This window comes from Pelecanus crispus, chromosome 9 (genome assembly GCF_030463565.1).
Source record: "Pelecanus crispus isolate bPelCri1 chromosome 9, bPelCri1.pri, whole genome shotgun sequence".
NCBI lineage: Eukaryota > Metazoa > Chordata > Aves > Pelecaniformes > Pelecanidae > Pelecanus > Pelecanus crispus.
This window is the reverse complement of record NC_134651.1, coordinates 15,076,596-15,104,465: the sequence shown is the minus strand read 5'-3', so window position 1 is coordinate 15,104,465 and position 27,870 is coordinate 15,076,596. Positions and strand designations below refer to the sequence as shown.

The following is a 27,870-nucleotide window of genomic DNA, read 5'->3' as shown; positions in this document are numbered from 1 at the left end:
TGAGAATAATGCGATAACACACTGATGTTTTAGTTGTTGCTAAGTACTGCTTATGCTAGTCAAGGACTTTTCAGCTTCCCATGCTCTGCCAGGTACACAAGAAACTGGGAGGGGGCACAGCCAGAATAGTTGATCCAAACTGACCCAAGGGCTATTCCATACCATATGACATCATGCTCAGTATATAAACTGGGGGAGTTAGCTGGGGGGCAGCGACCGCTGCTTGGGGACTGTCTGGTATCGGTTGGCAGGTGGCGAGCAATTGCATTGTGCATCACTTACTTTGTATACTATTATTACTATTATATTGTTATTATTATTTTACTTTATCTTATTTCAATTATTAAAGTGTTCTTATCTCAACCCAGGAGTGTTTCTCACTCTTACTCCTCCGATTCTCTCCCCCATCCCACTGGGGCAGGGGGAGTGAGCGAGCAGCTGCGTGGTGCTTAGTTGCTGGCTGGGGTTAAACCACGACACAATTAATGAGAAATGGTGATCATATAAAATACATAACACACAATTGCCCAAGCATGCTAGCAAAACATTATTATATGTATGTGGAAGAACTAACTGTTTAACAGCAAGTTGCTATTTCACTTTGTTTTTGAAAAGATGTTTACCTTTAAAAGCATCTGCTTGCTGCTCCACAGACTCTCTCACCATCTTCCAAAAGCAATCCGACACAGCTAGACTTAAGTTCTTTGTTGTTACCTGGTGTGCCTTCAGCATACATGTCCTGTAAAGAAAGACAGCTAGAGTAAATTCTTCTGTGTATACCCATGCTTTCTGTCCCCCATTTTCTCCTAACAGGATAAAGCTTTGCTTTTTATAGCAGAGAATAACATGTCAATATGCACCTAACCCAAATTCCAGTGTCTTCCTCCAAAATATTCAATGCAGATAATCACCAAAGCAAGGGGAGAAAAAAACCCCATCAACCCCCTAAAACCCCACCACAAATAAATTTTCATTCTAGAGGTTGCAGTGCAGGTACTGCAGTCCCAAAGACCATGCAGCTTACTTTCCTGAGAAATACAAGCCTGTGAAATCAAAACTCTGCTCAGTGAACTTCCAGCAGAACACACAAGCTAACCCTTTGAATACAACATTGTTATCACACCAAGATGACTGATATTTAGAGGCACTACAACTCATATTTGGGCTGGATTCACTCCTCTCAGCTGTATCAAATGCCTAGACATAGGCTGGGAACTCAGTTCTTCTAGAGCCAACGGAGAGATACAGAAACCTCTGGAGAGAGGTTCAGAACTGCAGTGGGATCAATTGCTACCTGAAGATGCCTGTCTCTCTCCATTGACTTACAGCAAGCATTAGGAAACCAGGCCAACTTGGTCACCTCAACAAGATACTTAATTTAAGCAGACAATCTCAAACAGCGTTTCCACACTGCAATCCTTTTTTTAAGTTCAACAAGAAAAAACAATGCTAGCATTTGTAAAAACAGGCTCATTTTAGTAAAAGGAATAAATAGCCACATACTTTAACAGCTTTGAATTTTGAAAAAATTCCTCTTCATATTCTTTAATAGATTCAATGCTTTCACTGCTGTTTCCTGGAGAAAGAAAAGAGTGCTGCAACAGTTCCATTTAGACAGTTTTCTTTGCTATCAAGGAGAAAATAAGCAGAGCCAGAGCTCTCTCTACCTTTTCCAGTAACAACTGCAAAATAACCCAAAGCTTTCATTGGGAAGAGTTTGCCTTCAATTATTTGCTGGATCTGTGAAAATAAAGGATTAAAAAAAAAGGTTAACTTTGCACAGAGATATTCTTTCCTTCAGCACAGTTTTAAAGCCAGATCTAGTTGTATCTATGCATAGACTACTATAAGAAACAGTCTGTCACGGGACTATGAGTCCTACTGATATTTAAAAGAAAAAAAAAAATATATAAAGGCATAAAACAAATACGGCATAAGATAGCAAAACACAAAATAAAGTGAAAAAAGCTATCCCAGAATATCCTGAAGCTTTCTCTGGAAATGGAACTTGCTCAGGTCACCTGCATGAAAGGAACCAGTATTATAGCAAGCTGTGGCCAAGCTGTGACTGAAGTCATGTAGCTGATCACTGAAAGCAAAGCCTGAGATTAAAACAACCACCACCCCAAGAAAATCATACTGAATACAGAAATAAGCACTCAAAACCCGCTAGAACAGGTGGGCGAGGTCCAATATTTCTGACACCATCTCAAGTATTTTCCATATGTGACTTTAGCCATGACAACATGAGAAAAATAGCTTCAACTCACCCTGCTTGGGCTAGCCACATTTTTCTCAGCAAGATCAACTTTAGTCAACACAAAAATTGTCCTTTTTCCTTGGGGATCCATTTGGCTTACTAAGTCTGTGACAATACTGCGTTCTGCATCCACTGATCCATCTAAAATAAACAAAACCCAAGTTATATTTTAGGGACACCGTAATCTAACATGCAGTACCGAACATATAGTAGGCATCAAATAAGTTTCATGTTACAACTTAAAAACAGTAAAATTACACCTATAGTCAACTTTTGGGGACATACAGTGAAAATTTGCTTTGTTCCCAATATCATAAAAAAAATTAGTTTGTAGTAGTTGTGTAAGTTTTGAACAAGTACCAGCTTGCTCAAAATATTCAACTCTATTATTGTCTGTTGCCTCCAAAAACACTTTTGAAAAAATCTTGAATTTTATTTTAATGATAAAACACCTCTTATCAAAAAGTTGCTTTTTGCCACTGATACCAAAGGTGCCTTAACTTACAAACAGACATTCCACAGCATGCTGTTGTGAACACTATACAAATTACCACAAATGGCGGGGGGGGAAAATCAGGAGAGTTCCCAGAGTCACATAAGAATCAGAATTAAAAAATAAAAAATCCTGCCAGTTGGACAACCATCTGGACTCTTATTACCTTGAATACAAAGGATGATGGCATTAGGATTCTGCATGTAGGCCTTGCTGATGCTAAAGATAGTTTCCTTCGTATCTGGAGCCATACCTGATGTCACAGTCTTTAATACGTATATGAAGATATAAATTTAAAGGAAAAAAGAAAACAGAAAGATGTAAAAAAGAAAAACAACAGCTAATGTTCTCACCAATAACACTACCTCACATGTCTTAAAGATTTTTTTTCTTTTTTCTTTTTTTTTTTTTTTTTTAATTGCATACTTACACTAATGACTCCAGGTAAATCAACCAATACCATTCTCTGCAAACCAGGACCTTTCACACTTAAGGAGATGGTCTGTGAAATAAAATTGAAATTAAAGGTTTATACACACACCTACTTTGTATGTAATTACATGCACAGACATACACACGTATTTACACACACATTGCTTTAAACCAGCAACAGCCTGTAATTTTAAATAGGAAGTCCAATTTTATGTGCATGTAATTGTGATATAAAACTGATTTTAACAGTCCAAATATACTTTGTATAGTGCAAAGTATTAAGTATACACAAACTGGATTCACCACAGTCTCATATTTGAAGAATACTTACAAGAGATATACATGTACAGATACTTGCATTAAATATTCGACAAGTCTTACCTCAGTGCTAACAGTGCAGCCTTCCTTCACACTATTTCTCATTCTGATTTCTATTTCATTTCTCAAAGCTGCAAGCTGTTTGGAGAAAAGCAAACCAACATAAGTAAAAGAGCTTACTTAGGGATTTCAGATCTCTGTTTATAAATACTGTCTCAAAGGTATGTTGAATAACTAAGTCTGGCAAACATGGCACTAAATGACAGATTACCTGCAGACCCCTGCATACACCAAAAAGAAAATGTCTTGGCACAACAGCTCCTGCTACATTTTACCCACTTCAGTGCCAGCCAAAAACCATACTAAGACAGAAACTAATATAATGCCTTGCCCCACCAAACATATTTCACTCTAATTAAACAGGGGCTAACAGCCCACAAAGACACAAAATTTTTCAGAGAATTAATAAAAGTCACATTAACTTCCAGTCATTTCTTTATACTTACATCCTCTTCCTTGGTCAGATCAAACTCCCGAGAGCTGTCTTTGAATAAAGCCACATGGTGGGGACCTTCACTAAGAGTCACCTAAATGGTAAAAGGCTTATGAGAAAGTATGGTAAATGTAACCCAGAGAAACATAAGTAGTACATAGCATATGTATACTTCCCAGTGCAGACATACAACTATATGTAATGCTTACTGAGCACAGAACTACTTACAGTAGGAACTACTACTACTCTTACCTGCTCGAGGGTAGGATGGCCCTCCAGAGGGATCTGGACAGGCTGGATCGATGGGCCGAGGCCAACTGTATGAGGTTCAACAAGGCCAAGTGCCAGGTCCCGCACTTTGGTCACACAACCCCATGCAGTGCTACAGGCTTGTAGAAGAGTGGCTGGAAAGCTGCCTGGCCAAAAAGGACCTGGGGGTGCTGGTTGACAGCCGGCTGAACATGAGCCAGCAGTGTGCCCAGGTGGCCAAGAAGGCCAACAGCATCCTGGCTTGTATCAGGAATAGTGTGGCCAGCAGGAGCAGGGAGGTGATTGTGCCCCTGTACTCGGTGCTGGTGAGGCCGCACCTGGAACACTGTGCCCAGTTTTGGGCCCCTCAATAAAAGAAAGACATTGAGGTGCTGGAGCGTGTTCAGAGAAGGGCAACAAGGCTGGTGAAGGGTCTGGAGCACAGGCCTTATGAGGAGCGGCTGAGGGAACTGGGGTTGTTTAGTCTGGAGAAGAGGAGGCTGAGGGGAGACCTTATCGCTCTCTACAACTACCTGAAAGGAGGTTGTAGTGAGGGGGGTGTTGGTCTCTTCTCCCAAGTAGCTAGCGATAGGACAAGAGGAAATGGCTTCAAACTGCACCAGGGGAGGTTTAGATTGGATATTAGGAAAAATGTCTTCACAGAAAGGGTAGTCAAGCATTGGACCAGGCTGCCCGGAGAGGTGGTGGAGTCACCATCCCTGGAAGCGTTCAAAAAACGGGTGATGTGGCACTTTGGGACATGGTTTAGTCTAGTCTACCCTTAACTGGTTTAGTGTGGACTTGGTTATGTTAGGTTAATGGTTGGACTGGATGATCTTAAAGGTCCTTTCCAACCTAAACGATTCTATGATTCTATGTTCTACGATTCTATACTCTGATAGTACATATGGATCATACACAGGCCTGCAGAAGTTTTGTCATTGACTGCAACAACTCACTTGCTTAGAGGCCATTTTATAAACGAATGTTGACATATACTTCAATTAATGTTCTAATCAGAGGGAGAACAATAGAGCAAATGCTGATTCAGAGATTATGATGTTTCTTACCTTAACAGGGGAACGTGTCATCATCTCCCCAGACCCTCGAGGGAATATGCGGGCTTGGGCAATCATTTCTAACACACTGGTTTTTCCAGCACTTTGATCTCCAACCACCACCACCTTAAGTGAAAGTTTAAACAGCCATTGGCTTTCAGCAGGATGTTTTGGAGGCTTAGACAAAAGCTGACTAAAAAGATGTTAATCTGCATCAACACCGGCTGTATTATGTTTGACAATAAATGCATTGGTTTAGACATAGAATCCTTGAATAAATGCTAACCTTTAGTTATGCAAAAAAACCAACTTGTGCTTAAGACAGCACAGTCCACAAAGCACCCTATGGGCCCAACCTGCCAGGCCACCTAATGAAGACAGGAAGGGCTTGCTGTTCTTGCAGCAGACAGTTCTTCTCTCCTTGTACAAAATACTTTCAGCAGGTGAAACACTGAAGACTACTCATCTGGTAGATCCTGCTTCTGCCTGGAGAAGGCTGAATTCTGATGTAGTTGCTGTCACTTCCCCATCTTACTGGATCCCTGGAGAAGCCACCAGAGCTACAGGTGGTTCTGCGAGCAGGAAGCATTCCCAGCTCTCCCCTACACCAGCAGTCAGGCTAGCCAAACCCCTTCTCACGCTCCCTCCATCCAACAGCAGCACTACTGTTGGGAGCTAGCTGGGGCACCCTACCTTCTCAGCTCCACTGGTACACACTGGGAAACAATAGTGATTTTACACTACTGAGAAGGCTGGGGTGCCCTCACTGAAACCATTTAAAATGAAAGGCTGAGCACAGCAGCAATATCTGGATCTAGACAGGGTTCTATCTACAAGCCAAGGCAGACTTAACATAGTTACCTTGGGTATTCTCAAAATTCTCTTGTTGCATTTAAAATGGAGAACATGTCTTATGCAAAACCCCTGGAGTTACAAGAAAATAGCCTAGCACTACCTCTGGATTATTCTGGAATATAACTAAACATTCTATTCAATTATGACTGGTGTTTCAGTAGAAAGCCTTGAATTTTTTATCTACTTACTCGAGGTAGGTGATCTTGAGTGTTATAACTGGCATCGTAATCAGACAGGATGTCAAGTACTTCAGAATACATATCAATCAAAGATTTCTATTAAAAAAAAAAGTACAGAGAAAAAACACAGCCAATTAACAGAACAAGGATTGGGTTTCAGACTACTTCATCTGTATATTCTGCAAACTTATCTGTAAAAATGTGTTTATTCTCTCCTGATGGTTTGAAACCTAAACTGTCTATACTGCAGCACAGATCTCTGTTTTATGAAGTACAATACAAAGCAAAGTCATCCCTTGCCTTCTGTGGATGAAAATGCTACAGCTGCAGATGCATCTTGCTGAAAGAGCAAAATGAGAGCTCTTATGTGCAGCATAAGAGAAAAACAGCACTCAGACTTCACAGTTTCCAAGTTAAGAAGCTGAATTAAGTTTCTTCATTAAACATACAGACTTACATTTTCAGCTTGATTAAGAGTAAGCATTAAGAAGGCTAGAGAGCTATCAACCTCATTCTGTAAAAATAAGAGCTCCTTATCTTCCAGTTCCCAGAGGAAAGAGGAAGATCCATACTGGCCAGCAAGTGACGCAGAGAGAGGCAGAAAAAGTCCATTTTCAGAACGCTCAGGATGTTGGCAGACAAAGCAAAAGCATACTTCATTCAATCTCTGTGGATTTATACAGGGCCATTAAAAGATGCTTCCTGACCCCACAACTATATTCCTACCAAACTCAGTAAGACTCATGACAAAGCACAGAAGTATCAGACTGTGTGTGTAAGAAGAGTTGGAACCATATTTATTAGCAAATACAGTGAAGCTACATCAAAAAACCCAACCCACATTACCCACTTACTTATTTAATTAGAACTTGTAACCCCTTTGTGCTCTTCAGTTGAAGCCATTTTCAAAAATGATATAGTTAAAAGATGTATAAAAACTTTAACATGTCAAAAATTAGCATATATATCTTATAACAAATGTTGAAACTTCATATATGAATTAACAAATGCCATTTAGAATAGCATCATGGAAAATATGGCATAATTATATTTCTATGCTGATTTGTAACACAAGTACCTTTAACTTCCTCTGATGAATTCCCTTGTCATCTCTTTGCAGTACCAATTTTCTTAATTCTTTGTTCTCCTTCTCTAATCGCTCAAGCATTCTTTGGTATTTGAGCTACAAAACAGTGGTACAAATATACTCTTGAAATTATGGAAATAGTACACTCACATCAGCAAAGTTTTACCTATGAAAAAATATACTACCCTTCAGGCAAGTCTTTCAAAAATATAGAAACCTTTGGAATCACTGCAGTTTATTAAAATACAAGGCCATCAAGAGAAGACTGTTAGGATTTTTCTGGCAACACATCTTCGCTTCAAAAATTTTAATAAGACCACAATGTTCAAACTTGGGGATACATAAATCAATCTTTAAGCATCTTAAACAAGCATCATTTTCAAAAGAGCTACAAATACGCAGTCAGACAGAAATTAGTGTCAGTGGGAACTGGCTGTTCACTAAAAAGATCACAGGGCTTAAATGTGAATTTGCAAGACTAGTTTAGACCTTTTCTTCAGTATACAACCTCAGTTCAGGAAACAACTGTACCAGCTCAGTCCCATTTAGTAGATTATGATAGTCCTCTGAAGATGAGGCACGAATATAGTTTTGATACCTTCTCTGAAAACTGTTTTCATAGAAATGTATTTGGCCTGAGTGTACTTTTAAGAACAAATCAAATTACAAGCCGTTAAAAAAAAAAAAAAAAAAAAAGAGTTGCTTTCAAAACTAGCAAATACATAAAGAGGTTGCAAATCCCCATATCAAAGTAATTTGGCTGAGCCAAAGAGCCAATCAATTTAGAAGCCTACAGATACTGTAGGCTAAAAGATTAACTGTACATTAACTTAGGTAAGCAAGTGAACCAAAGTAACGTCTAATATGACTAATACGCATCAACCCTGAAAAAGAATCTAGCTTAAAAATAACTAGATCTGCCTTGCTAACTAAGGAGATTAAAACTGTGTTGGAATGAGATTTGGTGAAGTTCAAGTCAATTAATGAGACAGGAAGGAGTCCCACCTTATACCACATTTCACAGAAAAGCCCCATCAAGGTACAATATAGGAAACCCTTATAAGTTTGTTGTAAGGCAACACACCTAGGAGGAAAAAGTGCTGCTGTCTAAATGAGACCTGTAAGTCATATAGCTAAGGAATCATGGTTCCTGCTCTGTAAGGAGTGCTTAAGGGATGAAATATTTCTTTGTAAACCAGATCTGCAGCTGCACGCTGTATTGCCCGCTATTATGAACACTACCCCCCAGAAGGGCTGGAAATGTGCCTTGGTTGAGCTGATGCAAGGAATTCTTAAATTAGCTACTGAATGCAAGACCAGATTTCAGAGAATGTGAAAACAGTTTTATTTTTGTGAGTTTGTTCTTAATGAATGCTCCTATATACTTGCATCCTTGACAGAAGATATTAGATTTACTATTGTTTTAACCTTGTCAGGTTGCAATTATAAGTCTTATGTAAGGTGAACAAGGATAACATGTATGCATTGACTATATACAGAAATTCAGATTAAAAAATGGGCTTTCCAAATGCCTATTATTGAACTCCTACGTCCTCTGAAGTTCAGCCATGCACTTTTTGAAAGGCCAATTTGAAAAGCAGTGATCCTAAAGCTGATCTCTGCAGATCTTTTCCTTTTCTGCCAGCTAAAGAGGCAGGCTTCTCTTTAACGTAACAGAGAAAATACTGAAAACAGGGTTTCACTTGCAAAAGCAAATCTTCTCTCAGACCATATTAAATTACAACTGAACTAGATGGAAGACAGAAATTCAGAAATTGAAAGTGGCTTGGATTTTGTGAAGCAATGTTTTTCAGAAACATATATTAAGAAACCTTACCAACAGCTGTCATTATTGCTCAAATTTTCACTTTTTGTTTTTTTTTTTTTTTTTTTTTTTCCCCGAAGGACATCACTCTGAACAGTACCATCCTCTTCAGTTTCTTGAAGGCATTAAATGTTCTTTAAAATCCCAAAGAGAGGTTTTAAACTGTCTGTAGCAATTTTTATACCAAATAGTTCAATCATAGAAATAGCGTTAATTGATAGAACTGCTTACTGCTTCACAAAACAGATTTTTATGAACGCTGCATGGCTTATACACACTCTAGCATTGTAACTGCAATTATTTTTCTTGATGGAAGAAAGCAAAAAAAAAAAGATACTTTGGTTCTCCTGAATGCCGCTGTACAATAATCTAAGTGTCTCACCCCACATATCCCATATGATGTCTATTTTTCCTCTTGGACCTCTAATATTTGGTCAGTAAATGCACTTAAAAACTTCTTGACTTTACTAGTAATGATGTTTCCTAGATTAAGGGATTAAAATGTAACTCCTTAATAAGTAAACTAATTTCCTTTCTGCAACAAATGTGCCATTTAAACATACAAGACATCACACATGTATTTAGTAGCATTGAAGCTATAAAAGAGAACTGCAGAATGTTAGGAGTGAAGTTAGCATGCATAAGAAGTTAAAAACTGGAATATCACCATTGTATTTATGTAACACTCTTGGGCTAACTTTGCATTTCAGGAATATACAGCACTGAAGGCAAGGAAGGTATTTTGGGAAAGTATGGTTACACATTTGCCCTATTCTTAACACTCCCCTCTTGCATTCTGTCAGTCACTATCAGAGAAAGAACAGACGAGACTGACCTTTGGTCTGTGCCATCACAGTCAACTCTGTATTGATAAACTCAAAGATTGAAAAAAGCACTGCATTTCCCCAAAATATCTTATATTTCAGCTGTGCTTTTGTCCAGCAAATCTGAGTGTGCTGCACTTAAGTGTTTACTTAAGCCATCAGTAACTCAGAAAAGTTACCTGAGTGCGCAAAAGTTCTTCTTGAAGTTGATCAATCTTCTCTTTGTCAGAAACCTACAAAGAAAAATAATCATGGCTACTAACGTATTGTTTAGTTTGTAACCAAACAACAAACTGGAAGCTTCATTCCATGTAAGAAAATTCACTTTACATGCATTTTAAAGCAAGTGAAATTCTTCAATTAGCATTTGAGATCTAATGCTGATGGAAAGTTCCATCTGCAACAGGAGGTTCACATAAAAAAAAAAAAAAAGAGTCTAAATTCCAGTACATGCAAATTCAAAAATTAACCCTTCAAGGCTTAATACTAGGAAAGTGGGCTTAGGGGAAAGAAAACTCTATATGGTGCTCAGTTTTCTCGCCACTGCCCTAAATGTAATTTTAGTGGTCAAACTCCCAGGATCTCACATGATCATTTCTTGAGTTACCATGATCTTAATGGGATACAATCACTAAAACACCTGCTTGCTACAGAAACTACTTTCAGGTGAGTATTCACTGTTTCTGAAGCTTCAAGGAGATTCTTATTTCATATTAGTTTTTCAGCATTATAATCCTAAACATGCATGCACAACTTCATAAATTGCAGGACAGTCTTGAAGGGTTATTTTAGAATTATTTATATTACATTAAAAACTGGAAAAATTAGGATATTATAATACAAAACATTTTGAAGTTCAAGGCATAAATGGAGTAAGATCAGGTAATTAGAGCCATTTTTAGTCAAATATTCTTAAAATAGGTTCATCAAGATGTAATAAACAGTTGTTCAAAACAATCCCTTTTTAATAACACAAAAACAAGACAAGCATAAATGGTGCAATACAAATTCATATGATCTAAATATTTACAAACAACAAAATCTAATGCTTGACTGATGAAATATTAAATTTAGAAAAAATATAATCTAAACAATTACTGAAAGAATGATACCAGTAAAAGTTTCAATATTTAAATAAAGCTCATATAATAAAGCTCACGTGACATTTACAACTCAAGTTAGCTTCGTATCAGAAAGCGTATTATCTAACATGCAGAGGATGGCTGTCATTTAGACACAAATCAATTTAGTTACTATAATTTCACACCAATTGTTACAGATTAAACAAGAAAATCCAGTTATTCACAGTGACTGATATTATTTAGCTGTTAAACCTGTAATACACGGGATTATGCCTGCACTTTAGAGAAAGCAATCCAAGCTGACACTTCCATCTATATCCAATAATTTTCTTATTCATAAACAGCAAAGAGGAAGTGCTGTAAATTAACTTCCTTTTAATTTCTGTTAATTAGTTCAGTGATAGCAAAAGCGCACCAGAAACAGGGTTAGTTTAGCACATGGGCAACTTGATGCATGCAGCCACAGGGTGGTATATGCAAATAAACATTTACATATACACACACTTTAAACACATCAGAGACATAAGGGGAAAATAAAAATAGAAGGGCAAAGAGAATGGTGTGGAGAGTCAGAAGCAGCAAGAAAATAAGGGAAAGAAAAGCAAAACAAAGTGTTTCCACGCAGTGCAGATTTTCAAAGCAGTGAACATTTTCCCCGCTCTCTGCTCTTAAGCAAGCTGTTCCTGAAAGTACTTCTGGGGCCTTGATGCATCTTTGAAGTACATACTTATACACAGATTACCTCTAACCACATAAGCACTGTCTTTTATGTACAGTATACCTATGTTAAACACAGTAAGCAAAAATATTGCACACAGCTATGTGTTGCAAGATCTGAAGCAAAGAATTATCTAGAACTAGATGATTAATTCTAACAAGGACAATCAGGTAAGTTATGTCAAAGGTAACAAACAGCTCTAGAATGTTGTATATGCTTCAGCATTTGGTTCAGGTGTGCTTTGAATATTTAGCTGCAGTTAGTACATACAGTATTTTGAACACGTAATTCGTAATATTGCTAAAAAATTCTTAAGTTGCCAATAAAAGCTAAAACCATCATAATAACCTGAAGTACTAAGTCACATATGACTAATCTATGATTTCTACTCACAAAAAAATAAAATAAAAAATCAACTATTAAAATATGTCTATATAGGCACATCAGTATTCGTTTGATCCAGTTCAGCATGGTTTGTACATCAAGATGCCGCCTCCTTTCTCCACTGCCACTGTAAAGACTTATGAGAAAAGAAAACTGTAGGGCCATTCTTAATCAAGGGCTCCTGCACACAAAGATGCAGATACCTGCTTACTCAGACTACCAAAAGCTCCTTGTAGAGTTACTCATTTTGCACAGCAGTTGCTTTCCAGCAACCTTTGTCAGATATTGTGTAAAAAAAATATGAGCCTCTGAAAATTCAGAACATTTGAAACCAATTATTGGTTTTGTATATTCTCTAACCATACTATAAATAATTCTAAACTGATCATCTACAGAAGAACTACAATCATTTCCAGTAATATAAATGAAAATATCAAGGCCCAGACAAAATGTATGTAAGAAGCAGCCATGTGCAATGCAGCTATACAAGACTGATCAATTATACTGCTAAATATTTATCAAAAGGCTGACCAAAAAAAAACCCCCAAAACCAACCCAGGAAACAATTACATTTTTGTTTTTAATAGCCTCTCCTGCTTGTGAGACAGTTCTTACTATTATTCAGTTTACAACTTAATTAGATTTAACATTGAGTAATTAAATTAAAATGGAAAATATGCAAGTAAATTGGGCAACAGAACTTCTAAGAACAGCAAGGAAATGATCATGTTCTCTAGTAGAAAGGCAAGCAAACCGAGTTAAAAAACAAACAACGTTAGTTTATGCCCTGTCAAAAGGGCATGCAATGACAGTAAGAATTTTTTCTTCCAAAGGAGGATTTGGATCAGTGATTGGAATCTTTAAGTTATATCCTCATACCAAGATACTGAAGAAAATAGTTTACCATCTCTTTCAATTTCTTTCAGGCAAAAAGATTAGTGTGACAAACAAGACACATTCCTTGTCATTAGGCATGTATGCCAAACAGCACACTTGAATGCTAAATAAAACTTTTTATATGCAAAGGCAGTTAGAATTTCAACACTCGGAGAACACAGAGTGTCTGCCCTGGAGGTCAGGATAACATTTACAAAGATAGCCCTTACAGCTATCTCACAGCTTGGGAATTGTAGAATTAATTGCAAGAAAGTACTGACAAGGTAGAATTTCAAATCAGAAACAAAGGTACAAGCTCATTTTTTTCCTGATTGTGTTTATTAGGCTAATACATTTTTATATATCACATATTGTATTGCCTTTCCAGTAATTTTTACATCTTCATATACTTTATTATGAACTGCAAGCTACTGTTCCATACTTCAGCTCTTGGAAAAAACTGTATACAATCTGACAGAGGCTGAAGGAATTCTCCTTTTTTAATAAAGAGTAACTGAACAAATAGAGAATATTTAGACCCTTGAAGACATCTTCACTCTTCTACCAAAATACACATCTGGAAGGGAATGAATGCAAGGACATTTATAGGACACCTTTTGAGATAAAATAATCTCAAATAATTTCCATTGTATTTTGTTACACAATGCCTAGATTAATAACTGAGGACAGAATACATCACTATTACTATAAATCCAGAGAGAATATTAACTAAGTAAATTTGAAAAATGAAATATGAGGAAAAATTGTCTTTGACCATCTTTCCCCCACCGCCCCCAATTAAAAGAAGATTACCAGTTTAGAGTGGCCAGGGGTTGTAACTCTAAACCATAAAAAAAAAAAATATAGCAAGAGCGTAAAATATTTAAATTTAAAACGCTACTTTAGTTTCAGAGAACAAAGTTATTTACTCTGTTGATGGACTAAAAAGCATGACCATTGCAGCCATGGAACTATGTCTAAAAGTTTAATCCACATTTACTGTGTTCCTCTTTCTGTGGGAGTTATCTTCAGATGTACAGAAGATTAAGTTCTGCATCCAGTGCTCAATTCCAAAGCTGTTGAAAAATATGAGTAATCAGAAAGATTTTTTGAGGACACAGAAGCAGCCAACAACAAAATGTGGTTAAGAATTATGGGTTGTAACAGATTAGACAACTAAAATATCCCAAATTAGGAAGCATTTCCAATTCATCTCAGCCATATAAAAATTAATAAAATGATCAGAGCTTAAACTAAGCAAAGTGATGTGCAGATGTTCAACAACCACAGCATATCAGTATAAACTATGCTTTAAGAGGGAAAATTGACAAAGGAATACCTTTGATGAATATACAGTAGAGACTGTTACTAACAACAGTATTTAATTGTCTGTGCAAAATTGTTTCTAAGGAGCTGCTGCCATTTTTAGATTGGTAAGAGTATAAGCAGGAAAAAAATATTCCCAGAGATATATTGCCTGTAAATAGCTACACTCTTACAAGACAGAGCTACAGTAAGCAAGCAACAGTAGAGAAAACAGACTTGACATTTATTCACATACTTCCCTTAAGTGCATTTTTAACATATGAACTTTAAATAACAGTTTTTGTAGAGGCAGAGAGCATACAACTTCAAAGTGACACAAAGTACTTGTTTGGCTTTTAACACCATGCTTTAAATGCAACTTTGTTAAACTGAAAGAGGACTATACACCTGTCGTGAAGTTGGCTGTAATAATTATTATTTGGGCCCATGATTTAATTAGTTAATTTTTCTACCTCAAACAGAAGGGTGAAGTATTTGATTAGTGTGAATACAGTACATATTGTCCCTTAAGCCATCACCTTTCGCTTCTGCTGGGAAGAGCCCATGTTATATTGGCCAGCGGCTCTGCGTGCTTCCTCTTCGTGCTGCTGGATTTGTTGTTGTAACAGAATGAGTTCACCAAGCAGGCCCTGCCATGAGTTTATAATAAAAAGGAGAGGAAAGATTTGGGGTGTAAGGAGAACAAAGTTAAACCAAAGGGCATAACAAAGACAGATGAAAAACAGGTATGAGTGGGTCAGTTCAAACAAAAGTGAAATTTCATTAGCAAGATCTCTTGCTAGCTAGCTGGGAGTGGATATAGCCAGCAAAACCACGCATTTTGCAAATCCAAGTAGAACAAAACAATAAACATTTTAGCTACATTTTAAAATCATATTCAACTTTAACTAAGCACCTAAACCTTAAAAAAAATTCAACTATCCTGGCTTTAAAATATTCTCAAAAGTTTCAGGCTTTCATTTCAATTATTCATACCAGAAGTTCTTCAGTATCAGCAATTTTTCACAACTTAACCATGCACGTATTTAAAGAGAGTGTCTTGGGTATTCTACACAAAGTTGTGCACAATAGCTAATAGGCTCAACTTCGTCAACAACATAAAAGTTCTCATTCTGTTCTTATTCTCAGCAATACAGACAGTTTATAGAAAGATGACTTTGCCTGCTACTTAACCTTCAAACTAGGAGAAGCAAAATGGTTTCTAGAGCGTTAAGAAAGAAAAAGCCCTCTCTCCACTTCTGTAACACACTGCAGTTTAAATTCATGCTGTCATCATCCTTCCTGATCACTTCAAAACCCCTGCAACTTGATGCTTATTCCTTTACATATTCAGCATTTCCATGAAGCTTAGTTTTCTTCTCTTCTCCCTCCACACCAATATTCTCATAATGCTAGAGCTGTCTTTCAAAACTGGTTTAGAGATACTATGCCAGAATCTCCTGGAACTTTATGTACAATTTATTTCAGAGAATGCAGACAGAAGTACTAACAAACTATTTAAATAAAGCCCTCAAAAAATACTACATCATCATCTAAGAAAACATTCAGTGAAATGAAAGGTTTCAAAAATGCACTACAGAAATAAAAACAAATCCTGAAATAAAACTTTGGTGTAAGAATTCAAGATGTCTACCACCAAGTTATACATTTGTTGCACAAAATACACACACAGGCATGTACACATGAGGATAAACAACACAGGAGAGAATGGATAAAAGGAAAGACAATCAAATGACCAAACATTTGTTAAATGGTGATTTGCATAACATTTCAAGAATAGAAAAAACTTCACATTTGTATTTTACTAAACCATTTTAAAGATTTAAAAGTTCCTATGTTGCCAGACTAGCAAGCGCATTAGAAGAGTGTCAAGAAATCAGGTGAAACAAAATACTTTGCTTCTATACAACAGCAAGGAGAGACAGCCTCAGGGTTACACTTAGTGTTAGAGGAACAATAATAATATTTTGCCATTTCACAAACAAGGAAACTCAGTATGACCTGACACAGTCCCTTTAAAAATTATGCTATGGGTCAAGAAAATACAAGAAAAAAACACTGTACAAAACCTGCCATGAAGGCCTTTTGGCATTTAAACAGGCACTGTAACAAATGTTTGAAGTCACCAAATCTATTTCATGTGCAATTACTTTCTGGGTCCCTCTTATCTGCGTCCATGTGACTCTTACTCCATAGTAAAGTATGAAAAGCCCTTTTCAACTACAGTTACACCATTTAAATAATAAAATATAATATAATAAAATACTCAAGTAAAAAATACAGTGATTTACCAGGCTTCTCAGTAACACTTTCTTCTTTGTATCAGTCAATAATTGTATTTCCTTTATTTTCTATTTCTTACTTTATAGGTTTTAATTAATTAAATAAATAAATATCAAGAACTTAAATAGCACAGAACTATACACACAACACCCAGGCTGGTATGAACCAGGACACAAACAAAAATGTTACATCTCTCCGTCAGTGGACACTACCACTGTTCCCCGACCCTCCCACCCCCATCATTCCAGTGTAAAACTGTATTTATTTTAAAGAATTTTATCTAGAAAAATCAACATTGATCAATTAATGGGATTTCAAAACCAAAATAATTTACAATCATTATATTATTATTTTCATTATCAAAGAAACAATGTAAAGGGGAATAACACTAGTTGAGAGAGTGGCACAAATCCTGCAAAGTCATCACGAGAATCTGGGTGCACAATAAAGAAAATAAGGCAAAACAAGTGCTGACATTGTTACTACATATGCTTTAAAAAAATACATTATTTTACATTAAAAGTTAATATGCTGTACTTAGTTGACTATCTCTAATTTAAAAGTTTCCCATGACTAAAGTATTTACGTCCCATTTTCATGACCAACCAAAGCTCTGTCTTTTTGCATTTCTTGACTCCTTCTACTATTTCCCACTGACTTCAGTGTGACTGTTCATGAGAAAACCTGAGCCACAGTAAGTCCTTCCAGGAAAAATAATTAAATGTTGAGGGATATACAGGGGTGAAAATTATGAGGAAGGTAAAGACATCAATTTCTAAGAATTTGAATAAATGTCACAATTTTATCCAGAGTACCTACAACATGAAACTGGGAATTAAGTTAGGAATATAATGGTGCTATGAATGGAAAAGAGAAAATTATGGAAACTTTATCGCATAACTTGCAAGAAAGAACAAAACAAACAATATTAAAAAAAAGTCAGAGTCAAGTGATATTCCTTACTAAAGCCTCCTTTTCACTCTCCAGCAGTAGCTGTAGCGAAGAGCTGTAGAATTACCATGCTGCTTTTTACACTAACTGAAGGTGACCCTGTGTGGGCTGAGCGAGGCAGTCTAAGCAATGCCAAGTCCTGAACAGTGCATCAGGTTCTTCAAGGCATGAGATTTTATCAGGGTACCAAAGGCAGAAAAAGCACTGTGTGGATGGTTCTGAATTACTTCTTTATCTGGCTTCTAAGCCCCAAATTAATACTTGAGTCACATTTTTCACACCAACTTCATCACAGCTATAACCACTATAAATTTTCTTTAGAAATCAGGCTAAGCTTTGGAATTTGCTTGCTTTAATAGGAAACTGAAACTCTTGACAAAATTAGTTTGGAGACAGACAATAATGCTCTAAGAAGGTAACACTGCCATTTTAAGTGCAAGACTGAACTAGTCCCACACATACAATACAATAAAATATTATACTACATTATAGCTTTTATAACTATCTTCTCTCCTCTTTCTCCAAGAACAAAATTTTTTATTTAATCCAAGTAGAAACAGATTTAAACTCCACCATTTATTTAAATTACTTATCTGAACACTCAGGTAACTCTGTTTTCTTTTCAAAAAGTTGTACCTTTTGTATTAAATGAGAGATTATGAGATAAACACCACATTAGCTGTCAAGAAGCAGTACAGCCTGATTCAGTGTTAGGGACAACATTCACTCTCTCAAAGTTATCTTGTAAACTAACTAGTTTCTCGCTCATTCTACAGGCAGTTTTTAGAGACCCCTCTGAAGACCATGCCCAATAACGGTTCCATAGAACATTCCTCCAAATGAGGAATTCCTATATCTTTACCAGGTACTTATCTTCACAAGGAGACAAAGAAAACCAGCTCATCAGCCATCAGATACATTTAATACCATGCTATAGCACTTTACACATCCATACAATCACAGTTCTTAAACTAGCATTGATTGGCAGTGGAAAGCATTGAATGAAAAATGGCCATCTAACCCAGTGCCTAGAAAAATAATAATTTTGCTTGACAGTAAACCAAGTGATTATGCTATGCTAGCTATTCATATGTGCCTTGTTTGACATGTTACAACCAAAATGGATCACATAAATTAGCAAAACAACAGTTTCTAAGTGTAACATACCACATATAACTGGAGTAACATAAAATTTAGTCTGGCATACTAATTTTTAAGTCATATGGGTTTAACGTGGGCTGATATTTTCTGTACCACAGCCAAAGTTTTGTTGGCAACATTAAAATGCAGTGACAACTGCATGTGAAAAAATGAAGTGGTATTACTGCCACTCAGTAAAAATCTCAATTTAATTATCAAACACAATAAATTAAGATGGCCATTTCCCCACAAATCAATAGTAAAGGTTTTTTTACGTTTTAAGCAGTGAAACCTGTCCTAAGCAATCACTCAAAAGAGTAAAACAATAAAATAATAAATTGAGAGTTTACTGACAAAGGGGCGGGGGGGGAAAGCTAACTTTTTTCTCATGTAGAAATCCATCACTATTCCAAAGCGAATAAACAAATCATAAAAAGCAAGCTTTGTACAGGTTTCACTACATATTGCCATGCAGAACTAATGTGGAATAAATGTATACATGCCTGCATATACAGAAATGTCTTTTATGTAAAAGCCCCAGTTATACTTCAGACACTACAAAGTTTTCAGTTGCAAAAATAAATATTTAATAATTTACAAATTCCTGATACTTATTGTTTTCCTTCCCTTTTTTAAAGATTTTTTTAAAATATGCACAGGAAAACTAAAAAATTTTGAAGAATGAGCAACATTACAATTTAGGAATTTAATGACAGCTACTATTCATGAAAGCAAAAAATTAAACTTAACCTTCTTTACTTCAAGGAAAAATGCTAAAACTTTAGTTATCAAAATACAGTAACTTTTTTTCCCAGAAGAGAGTAACAAAAGTGTGATGTACACTTTCTGAATAGAGAGAGTAAAAAGACAGACTGCTTTAAGAAACAGAAGTTCTTTATTAAGACAGAGATCCTTAAGTAAGAATCACAACTGTGAAAACGTCAACAGAAATGAGGTTGCAAGCAGAAATACTTGAAAATAACTATAAAAGCCTAAACCAACTTCAGTAATAAGCTATAAGCTCAAATGCCACTGAGAACATGCCCAGAAAAATTACAAATGCACAAAAAATACATTCTTATTGCAAACCAAGTTTCTTAGGAATGCAATTCCTAAAGGCTTTTATGACTGCCTTGTATTTTCGTTACACCAAAATGTTTATTATCATTGTACTGTGTATGTATTAAAACCAGCAATGCATACTAAAGTCATTTTCAAGCTAATTCAAATAAACATCTACAACTAGCTACTGAAGCACTTTTAAAAAAAATTACCTGTTGTCAAGACATTTTTAGTTTTGCAAGAGAGTATTACCTTCTTATACTGTTTGTCACTGTCATATCCCTGGTCAGTAGCTCTGAATGCTGTTTCTCCTGGAGAACCTAGGACATAATTACAGAAACTCATTATAACATGCAAAAGGCACCTAAAAATTCTCAAACTACACCTCATATAAAATTAAAGTTTCAACACCTATGAATTATTAATTCAAATAATCTTTGAAGTCACTATCAACCAAAAAAAGGCTCACCATAAGAAACTGAAAAAGAAATTAAGTTTAAAACTCATCTGAAAATTTTGTATCTAGTTTGTGACTCAAATATCATAAGGCAATAGGCAGTCAATTAAGACTACTAAAGTTTCGAAAACTTTTTAAAAATTAATTATTTCTGGTAGACATGGAAGGATAATACAAATTCCATTGGTATTATTGTAACAAGAAAAAAAATATTATATTCTTTCCTATTGTAATGACACAGGTTTTCAAAACAAGCTTCTAGAAAATGCCTGAACTAAAAAGCACCTGCTAAGGACTCCAGCAGAGAAATATCAACTATTCATTCTCACAGGGATGGACCTAAGAATTTTTGAAATAACTGGAAGGTATTTGTAATTCAATATTAAATTGTTCTAAATAGTTGTGTTCACATTGATATTTACTCCTCTTAATATAGTAGTGTTTTAAGAGTTTGCTTTAAAGAGGCAGGTTAAGGGCAGTAAAAAGGGCTTTTACACACCTAACAACAGAAGTAGATCAGAAGCTCCTATGACTTCACTAACCAAATTGTAACCTGTGAAAAATCAGCAGAAGAGGGGAAATAAAAATTATAAATACAAAACAAAATGCAAAACAAAGATGAGGGATCTTTGTCTCATTTGGAGGACTGCACAACCATAAATGTCAACTATGTCCACGTGAGTATGATAATAAATAATAGGTGACATCTCACAATACCAGTCAATAACACCACAACTTTAAACAGCCAAAATACATAGAAGATTGTAATCTACTTGTCACTTTGTTGAACTTCATCCCTATTTAGTTGCTTGCTCAGTTTATAAGATGAATAAACTAGTTCCACCATTAACGGTATTTTTGGAAAAAGAAAATATGGTTCTTATGCACACTGATATGGAAATATTTCCAAACACACTTAGAGCAATGACTACGATGCCTCACAGATATAATCTTTCATGCATACAGATGTATGTAGTTTGATAATTATTAAGGTATATAATAGGAAGAATCTTTCACTCTATTACAAGAATGACTGGGTGAAGTTTTGAGCTGTGCTCAAGAGCAAGTCAGATATAATGATCAAATCAATAATTTTTTAGTTTTAAAAAGGCCACTGATCAGAAATGTCTTATTTAAATCTCCCCAAATCTGAAAACCACTAAGCCTACTACTTATCGAAAAACCATCCCCCCGCTTTCTGTGAAGCATTTAGAACACCTATCTACTCCTTTGAAACATAGCTCCTACCTCAGCTAAATCTTCAACCAAGTCCTTCTAGAGCTACGTCCAGATGAAAAATATCACTCAACCCAAAAGAATACCTTCATCACAAATGTCTTATTTCACATGCTTGCAACATTAAGAATCATCATTCTTAATAATCCAACTCTTTTCTCCTGTAACAGCTGTGGCACTGTTACTGTCCAGCGCCACTCTCACTTTCTCCAAATTCTAGCTAGACACATCCAGCTTTTATGAAGCATCTACCTTTCAATCTGTTTAGAGTTGTACAAGAATTCTAGTTTTCTATTCAATTTCACATTTTGGTTCTCGCTACTCAGTACTAGAATTCTTGCTTTTAAAAATACATTACACTTACCTGTGTCCATAACACTTTCAGACGAGACAGTCAATGAAAAGGCATGCATTTTCAGGATCCGCCTTCTTTTAGTGTCTAAGGACATACCTGTACCCTCATCTTGTAATAGCTTACGTTTCAAAATTAAAACTAAGCTGAAAAATTGTTCTCACCAGGAGAAAAAACTCCTTTCAGCGAAGTGAAGCTCTCTCCAATCTTGTCAAAGTCAGGCAGAAGTTTGGCAAGGTCATCTGCATCAGGAAGGGCTTTTATAAGTTTTTCTAGGAAAACAGTACAACAGCTAATGAGTATTTTTTCTTTCCTATTATTTCCATGAACAAAAATGGCTTAGGCTGTAAAACCTAGCAACTGTTTCAGGACGTGGCTTTTTTCTTTTTTAATGAAGAATTAAAAAGTATCTTTCCACATGCACCTCCCCCCATTAGTGTTGGAAAACATTATCAGATCTGGAAAACCAATTCCATTTTTAGACTTTGAACTTCCTGATAAGTTGGTTGCCTCAGGTACTTTGAAATACTCTAAATCTCATTGCTGCATTTCGCCACATTTCATACACTATTCTGTCACATACTTTGTAGAGGATGCTTTAAAATTACATGACAGTGTAACTACGCCCACCTCTTGTACATTTTAAAAAAAGATTATTTTTCAATTTCACAAATAAGCCAATTTTGTAATCCTTTAAAAAAAACCCCACTTATTAGCTTTAGAATAGCATAAAAATGTACTGTCCACTAGCAATAAGAACAAGAAAACATTTGTCTCAGTTACTCAATCTCTGCATTTATCTATGCAATGCTCATACATGTAGTAAAATCTTCATAAACTTTTTTTAATTAAAAACAAAAAAATAAGGACACCACCTTACTACCCTGCATATATAAGAAGTAACTCAGTGCTTTTTTTTTTTTTTTTAGATTTGTATCTTTCATCTGAAAATATGCCTGCTGTAACCAGAAGGTTCAGGAAAACACAGTCTGTATTTTTCATTTTTCTGTATCTTCAAGATAATTTTTAGATAGGTAGGTTCACTATTCTGCATTTTCAATCGGTCTTTTAATCATACATACCTTTTACTTATCTATTTATATTTTTTACTTGGAAGTGTCATTCATGTAGAAAGAACTTTGTGCATGATACTACGAAAACCTGTGCAAGCCCCCTTGATTGTGTTGCAAGTCTCCTTTCAATAATGGGATTACATGCCCATATGAAAGGACCAAGAAGATTCTCAAACGGAAGGATGAATTACGGAACATCAGTGCTAAGGGATGCTTAATTTCTTCCTACAAACACACTGATACAAATATCTTGGTAAGACACACACCAAACAAGTTCACTCAAATTACAGCTATAAAGATACTACTGCATTGGGGAGAGGCACTGAGGACCTACGCCCTTATATTTAAGTTGTACATATGCTAGTCTTCAGATAGAGTAGCATTTTAGCTTTTGTGATACCGAAGTCAATATGTTCATCAAGCTCCCAAATGAAGTCAGGAACAATCCACTTGTATTCATCGAGATCTGGCATCATGTCCTTCCACTGATCATATGTCTAATACAAAAAGGAAAAAAATATAGTAAAAACAGAAAAAGAAACGTATGGAGAGAAGCATATGAGCAATCTATTGAAAAATAATAGCTACATATAAAACATACTAACCCACCATCTTTTAGATACGAGTAATATTACTTGGATCTTTTAAAATCTATACTAGTTCTCTAAACAACCTCTTTTCCATTTTCACTGATCTTTATTGTCATCCTGTAATGATATCTTGTAATTTTTTGTGGATATTCCAAGAACTATTGTTCTGAAATATATAACAACAACAAAGACAAAATGCATGAAATAGCTTCCACAGATAAATACCTTCTTAGCTGTATAACCACCACCTACAGCAGATCCTAATATAAGATAGCGAATTTTGAGAAGCCTTGACGCTAGTCTAGCTAGCCAAAAGTTCCTGCGGGACTGGTATCCATATCTGACATCTAAAAGTTTTGTTTTACGTAAGGGAAGACGATTAAGAGAAGAGAACAGCTGAATGGATATCCTTAATGGAGGTCTTTGAAATTTTGAACTTGGGTAGTAGAGATGATGTATACTTCGGGAAACAAGATGCAAGTTTTGAAGTGGTGATTTCCTTTTTATTCTGTAGCTGCTATTTGCTAAACTCCGGCAGATGACACTAAAAGACAGAAATAAAAACACTAAGTAACAGATTTCCTTAACACACCATTAACTCAATAACCTCTTTAGAAACAATTCACATTACATTTTAGCTGGTTACAGATAAATTAGAGCATCACTCTGAATGTACATTTTCCAGCTATCATTGCTATGCTACCAGGAAAATAAAAAGTTGTAAACATTGTTAATGGGCATAGCATTTCTAGTGATTACAGAAACACAACCTTAAACAGCATTTATGAAATCTGTTATGAATTAAATTTAACTTCCACACTGGATTAAGTAACATGCCTGTGGTAAAACACAGTTTGGGCAAACAGGAGCCAAAAGTCCACAGAAGGCTATGATCAACTTTCAACATAAAAGAAAACTTGACAGTTTGGCCTATCTTGTTATTCAAAATGAACTTGCAGAGAACATTTAAGTTTGTAGAGGATTTTCAAACTTAAAAAAAAAAAAAAAAACAATACACAGACAAAATTCCTTCGCAAAATACATTTGTCCTTTTTTGGCAAAGCAGATTCTCCTTTGGAGTTGAAGCATGTACTTAATGACATCTTTCAGTTCTTTTCACTCTAATATTCTGCAGTTCTAGGATTACAGCATTAATATTTTGTCTTAGGTCATGCATAGACAAGATTACTTCTGGAGATGGCTGCACCGTGTTTGTTGAAGACTTCAATAAAGTAATTCAGATTCATGCAAGAGGGAAAATTTCAGTCTGAAAGACTGGACTCTGAAAACAAAGCTCAGCCATAAAAAGCACATGTTAAAACACAGGAACCCTATCAATCCTGCCTACATTAAAACAAACACATAGGCTGGAATAAAACTCCTTGTATACTTTCAATTACACTATCTGCATGCTTCAACATTTTGAGATAGCTTTGCTAGTTTACAGAAAAGACAACTGCTCCGGAAAAAGCAACTTCTTCTGTAACTTTTTAGTTTCATCATCATATCCAAATGGTTACTATTAAATAATACACTGGATGCAAAATATGAATTAAGTAACAGTCCTTCAAATTAATGCTTGCTTTTTGATGTTTTTTTTTCAGGGTTTTCAATATTATCAAGTGCATCTACTTACAAAGGGGACAAATGCAAAAGATGAAAGTGCTTCACACTATTGAGAAGCCAAATTACTCATCCTGTAATCCTAAATCATTTAAAATTAACAGATCTTGAAGAGAATAAGTGAATCATATGAAATAGAAAATATTACAGCATTTTCTAATAACATGTTCTATAATCTATACAGTTTTTGCCTTGAGATTTTCCATGTACTACAGATGACATTGTCTATGATAAACACATTCTTAATACCCAAAGAGTTGGAAGACTTTGTTATAAAACCACTTTTGATCCAGAAATTGAGCTTTTGGAAGATAAGTTAAAAATCAGAATCATGTGAATTGAGACATTTTCCTCTCTTAAAAGACCAATTCTCCTGATGATCTATGTTTAGAGTTTCCTTTAGTGCAATGGAAAGCTTAAAAAAAGGGAACTCCACTGACTATTATTAAAGTCCTTGTTCATAAAAGTCACTATGATTTTGAAGGGTATCCTCTTGCTGCTATACTAAACTATCTAGAAGGCTGTGTTAGTATCTAGAAAGAGGATAATAAGCAGGAGCAGAACAAACCCTAAAGCAGTAATAAGTTTCTCCTCTTTGACAAGGAATTACAAGAGGCTCAGAAATTAACCACAGATAGTACCAAAGTGGCTACATAACAATAAAAAAATGAAAGTGCCTCCACACTAGAAATGTTTTATTTCCTGCTTTTGAAAACAGTTTTCTAAATCAGGGTATGGTAAGCCTGTACAAAGCCAGCTGATGACTGGGCTGTTATTTCTTTTGTTTTGCAGTCACTACCATTACACAGATATTTAATATTTTCAGCAGAGACCAAGTAGGGGCATATACTATGGCAGCCGCTTCCATTATTAGTCTTCATGTAGGTTAAAGGCATTTTGGAATATTATGTAATTTTCTTCTCTTTTACTGTTCTTTTAAAATACACTGTGTTTTACAGCATTCATTGTGTATGTTTAAACTGAAGGAAAAATTGAATTCCACAACAAATTGTTATAGCAAGAACTCGATCAACAACAATTGCCTTTTGAGTGCTATCACATATTTCAAACCCTACCTGCTTTAAGTGCACATAAAAAAAATCTTATAATTCATTAAAAAAACCCCACTACTCCATCTATACCAAAACTTCTGTTTTCTCCTTTCTTCTCTCCTCCCACTGCTAAAAACTCCTGATGAATACTGACAAAAAAACCCACCTTAAGATCTTCACTGAAAAGTGCAGTTAGACTGAAAAGTGTACCCAAACAATGCTATTAAATGAAGTATTTAATGAGTTCCAAATTTAAAGGCTTTGGAAAGCTGTTTTTAGTAACAATGACAAAAATTAGCCTTCCAGACATGAGTAGCTCTGCCATTAGAATCTGCCTGATTACAGGCCTGCAACCTGACTACTCGTGCATTGCACTGAGATTACAGATACCTTGTAAAACAAGAAAAAGTGACCTGTTACTATTGATAGCCAAGCATGCCACGTGGAAGTGATAACTAACATTTTACACATATTGCTCCAGTTTAAGAGTTCAAAAAATCCCCACCTCAGCTGGGACAAATTTTCTGTAAAGATAGATTACATACACTTCTAGTAGCTATGACTGCAAAGCAGTCTTTCAAATGTAACCCAACAAAAAGCACTGTGTTATTTTGTTTCTCATTCAGCACTACACAACACTTATTTTCCTGCCGCTGCTCTCAAATCTGCCAAGGAACACTGTGAGATTACCAGCCATTCAGTTTCACAGCTCCTGTCTGCAATCGTGTAGAAGAACGGTGAAGAGGAATATAAGGTAGCTGCTGGGGAGGGCCAACGTCTGGACATGAAGGCGGCCCAAACTCCCTAGGGCGGGAATGCAGGAGATGCAGCTCCCTTCCACATCGCACCCCCGGGTCCCGCGGGAGCTGAAGGATGGGGAATTTCCCCGCCCGTGAGCAGCAGCCGCACCCCAGCAGGCCTCAGGCTCACTCCTGCGCCACACCCCCCCATACCCCTCCATCGCACCCCGACCCCCTGTGCGGCTCCGGCCTCCCCCGCGGGCAGCTCTGTTCCCCCCAGTGCCCCGGGCCTGCTCAGCCGGGACGGGTGCTGCAACTGACACCGCGCCCGGCGCGGAGGCCGCGAGGTCGGAAGAGGCGGGAGAAGGTCGAGGCTCTGGCGGCCGCTCACTCCGCACAGCCGCCGCGCCCCAGGGGCCAGGCCCGCAGCGCCCGCCCTGACCCCTGCCACGGCCCGCCGCGCTCACCAAGCCGCCGCCGCCCGCGTCCGCCACATCCTAAAGGCCGGGAGGGGCCCAGGGGAGCCGCACGCACCGCGGCCGCCAGCCGGGGCTCCGCCGCCGCGCCTGGCGCCCCGGGCTGCTGCGGGCAAGGGCAGCTGGAGCCGCCGCGGCCGCGGGCTGTCAGGGCTGCCGCCGCTTCCGGGCACCGCGGTCCGCTGCGACCGGCCCGGCTGGAAACCGCGCCTCCCCGCGCAAAGGTTCCGGGCGCGCCAGCGGCGAGGGAGGGTTTTGAGGGAGCACCGTGGGGGGTTGCCCGGCCGGGGCGGGGGACGACCGGGAGGTCGCGGCTCCGCCGCCGCCGCCGGGCCTCGCGTCTCCACTCGCACCCCAGCGACGGCAGGGGCAGGGC

General features: G+C 36.9%; 1 protein-coding gene across 8 annotated transcripts in view; it reads right to left on the bottom strand.

Moving 5' to 3' along the window:
* OPA1 (OPA1 mitochondrial dynamin like GTPase) overlaps positions 1–27,518 on the bottom strand; it is a 75,025-nt gene extending 47,507 nt beyond the window's left edge. For 4 of the 8 annotated variants that reach the window (XM_075716028.1, XM_075716025.1, XM_075716027.1 and 1 more), the window contains exons 1-18: positions 27,486–27,518; positions 23,829–24,147; positions 23,414–23,510; positions 22,105–22,212; positions 20,852–20,905; positions 20,148–20,215; positions 10,253–10,306; positions 7,416–7,520; positions 6,347–6,433; positions 5,316–5,429; positions 4,010–4,090; positions 3,567–3,641; positions 3,184–3,255; positions 2,920–3,019; positions 2,271–2,401; positions 1,668–1,740; positions 1,504–1,576; positions 624–739 (exon numbers count right to left, since the gene is read on the bottom strand). In XM_075716028.1, coding sequence (XP_075572143.1) covers positions 624–739; positions 1,504–1,576; positions 1,668–1,740; positions 2,271–2,401; positions 2,920–3,019; positions 3,184–3,255; positions 3,567–3,641; positions 4,010–4,090; positions 5,316–5,429; positions 6,347–6,433; positions 7,416–7,520; positions 10,253–10,306; positions 20,148–20,215; positions 20,852–20,905; positions 22,105–22,212; positions 23,414–23,510; positions 23,829–24,147; positions 27,486–27,514 — 1,756 coding nt within the window. In that variant the 5' untranslated portion in view covers positions 27,515–27,518. Of the gene's footprint in view, positions 1–623; positions 740–1,503; positions 1,577–1,667; positions 1,741–2,270; positions 2,402–2,919; positions 3,020–3,183; positions 3,256–3,566; positions 3,642–4,009; positions 4,091–5,315; positions 5,430–6,346; positions 6,434–7,415; positions 7,521–10,252; positions 10,307–14,977; positions 15,089–20,147; positions 20,216–20,851; positions 20,906–21,952; positions 21,976–22,104; positions 22,213–23,413; positions 23,511–23,828; positions 24,148–27,485 lie in introns of those variants that run through there. The other 4 variants (XM_075716026.1, XM_075716030.1, XM_075716024.1 and 1 more) reach the window with 3 other exon arrangements.
* Between the last annotated feature and the right edge of the window lie 352 nt (positions 27,519–27,870).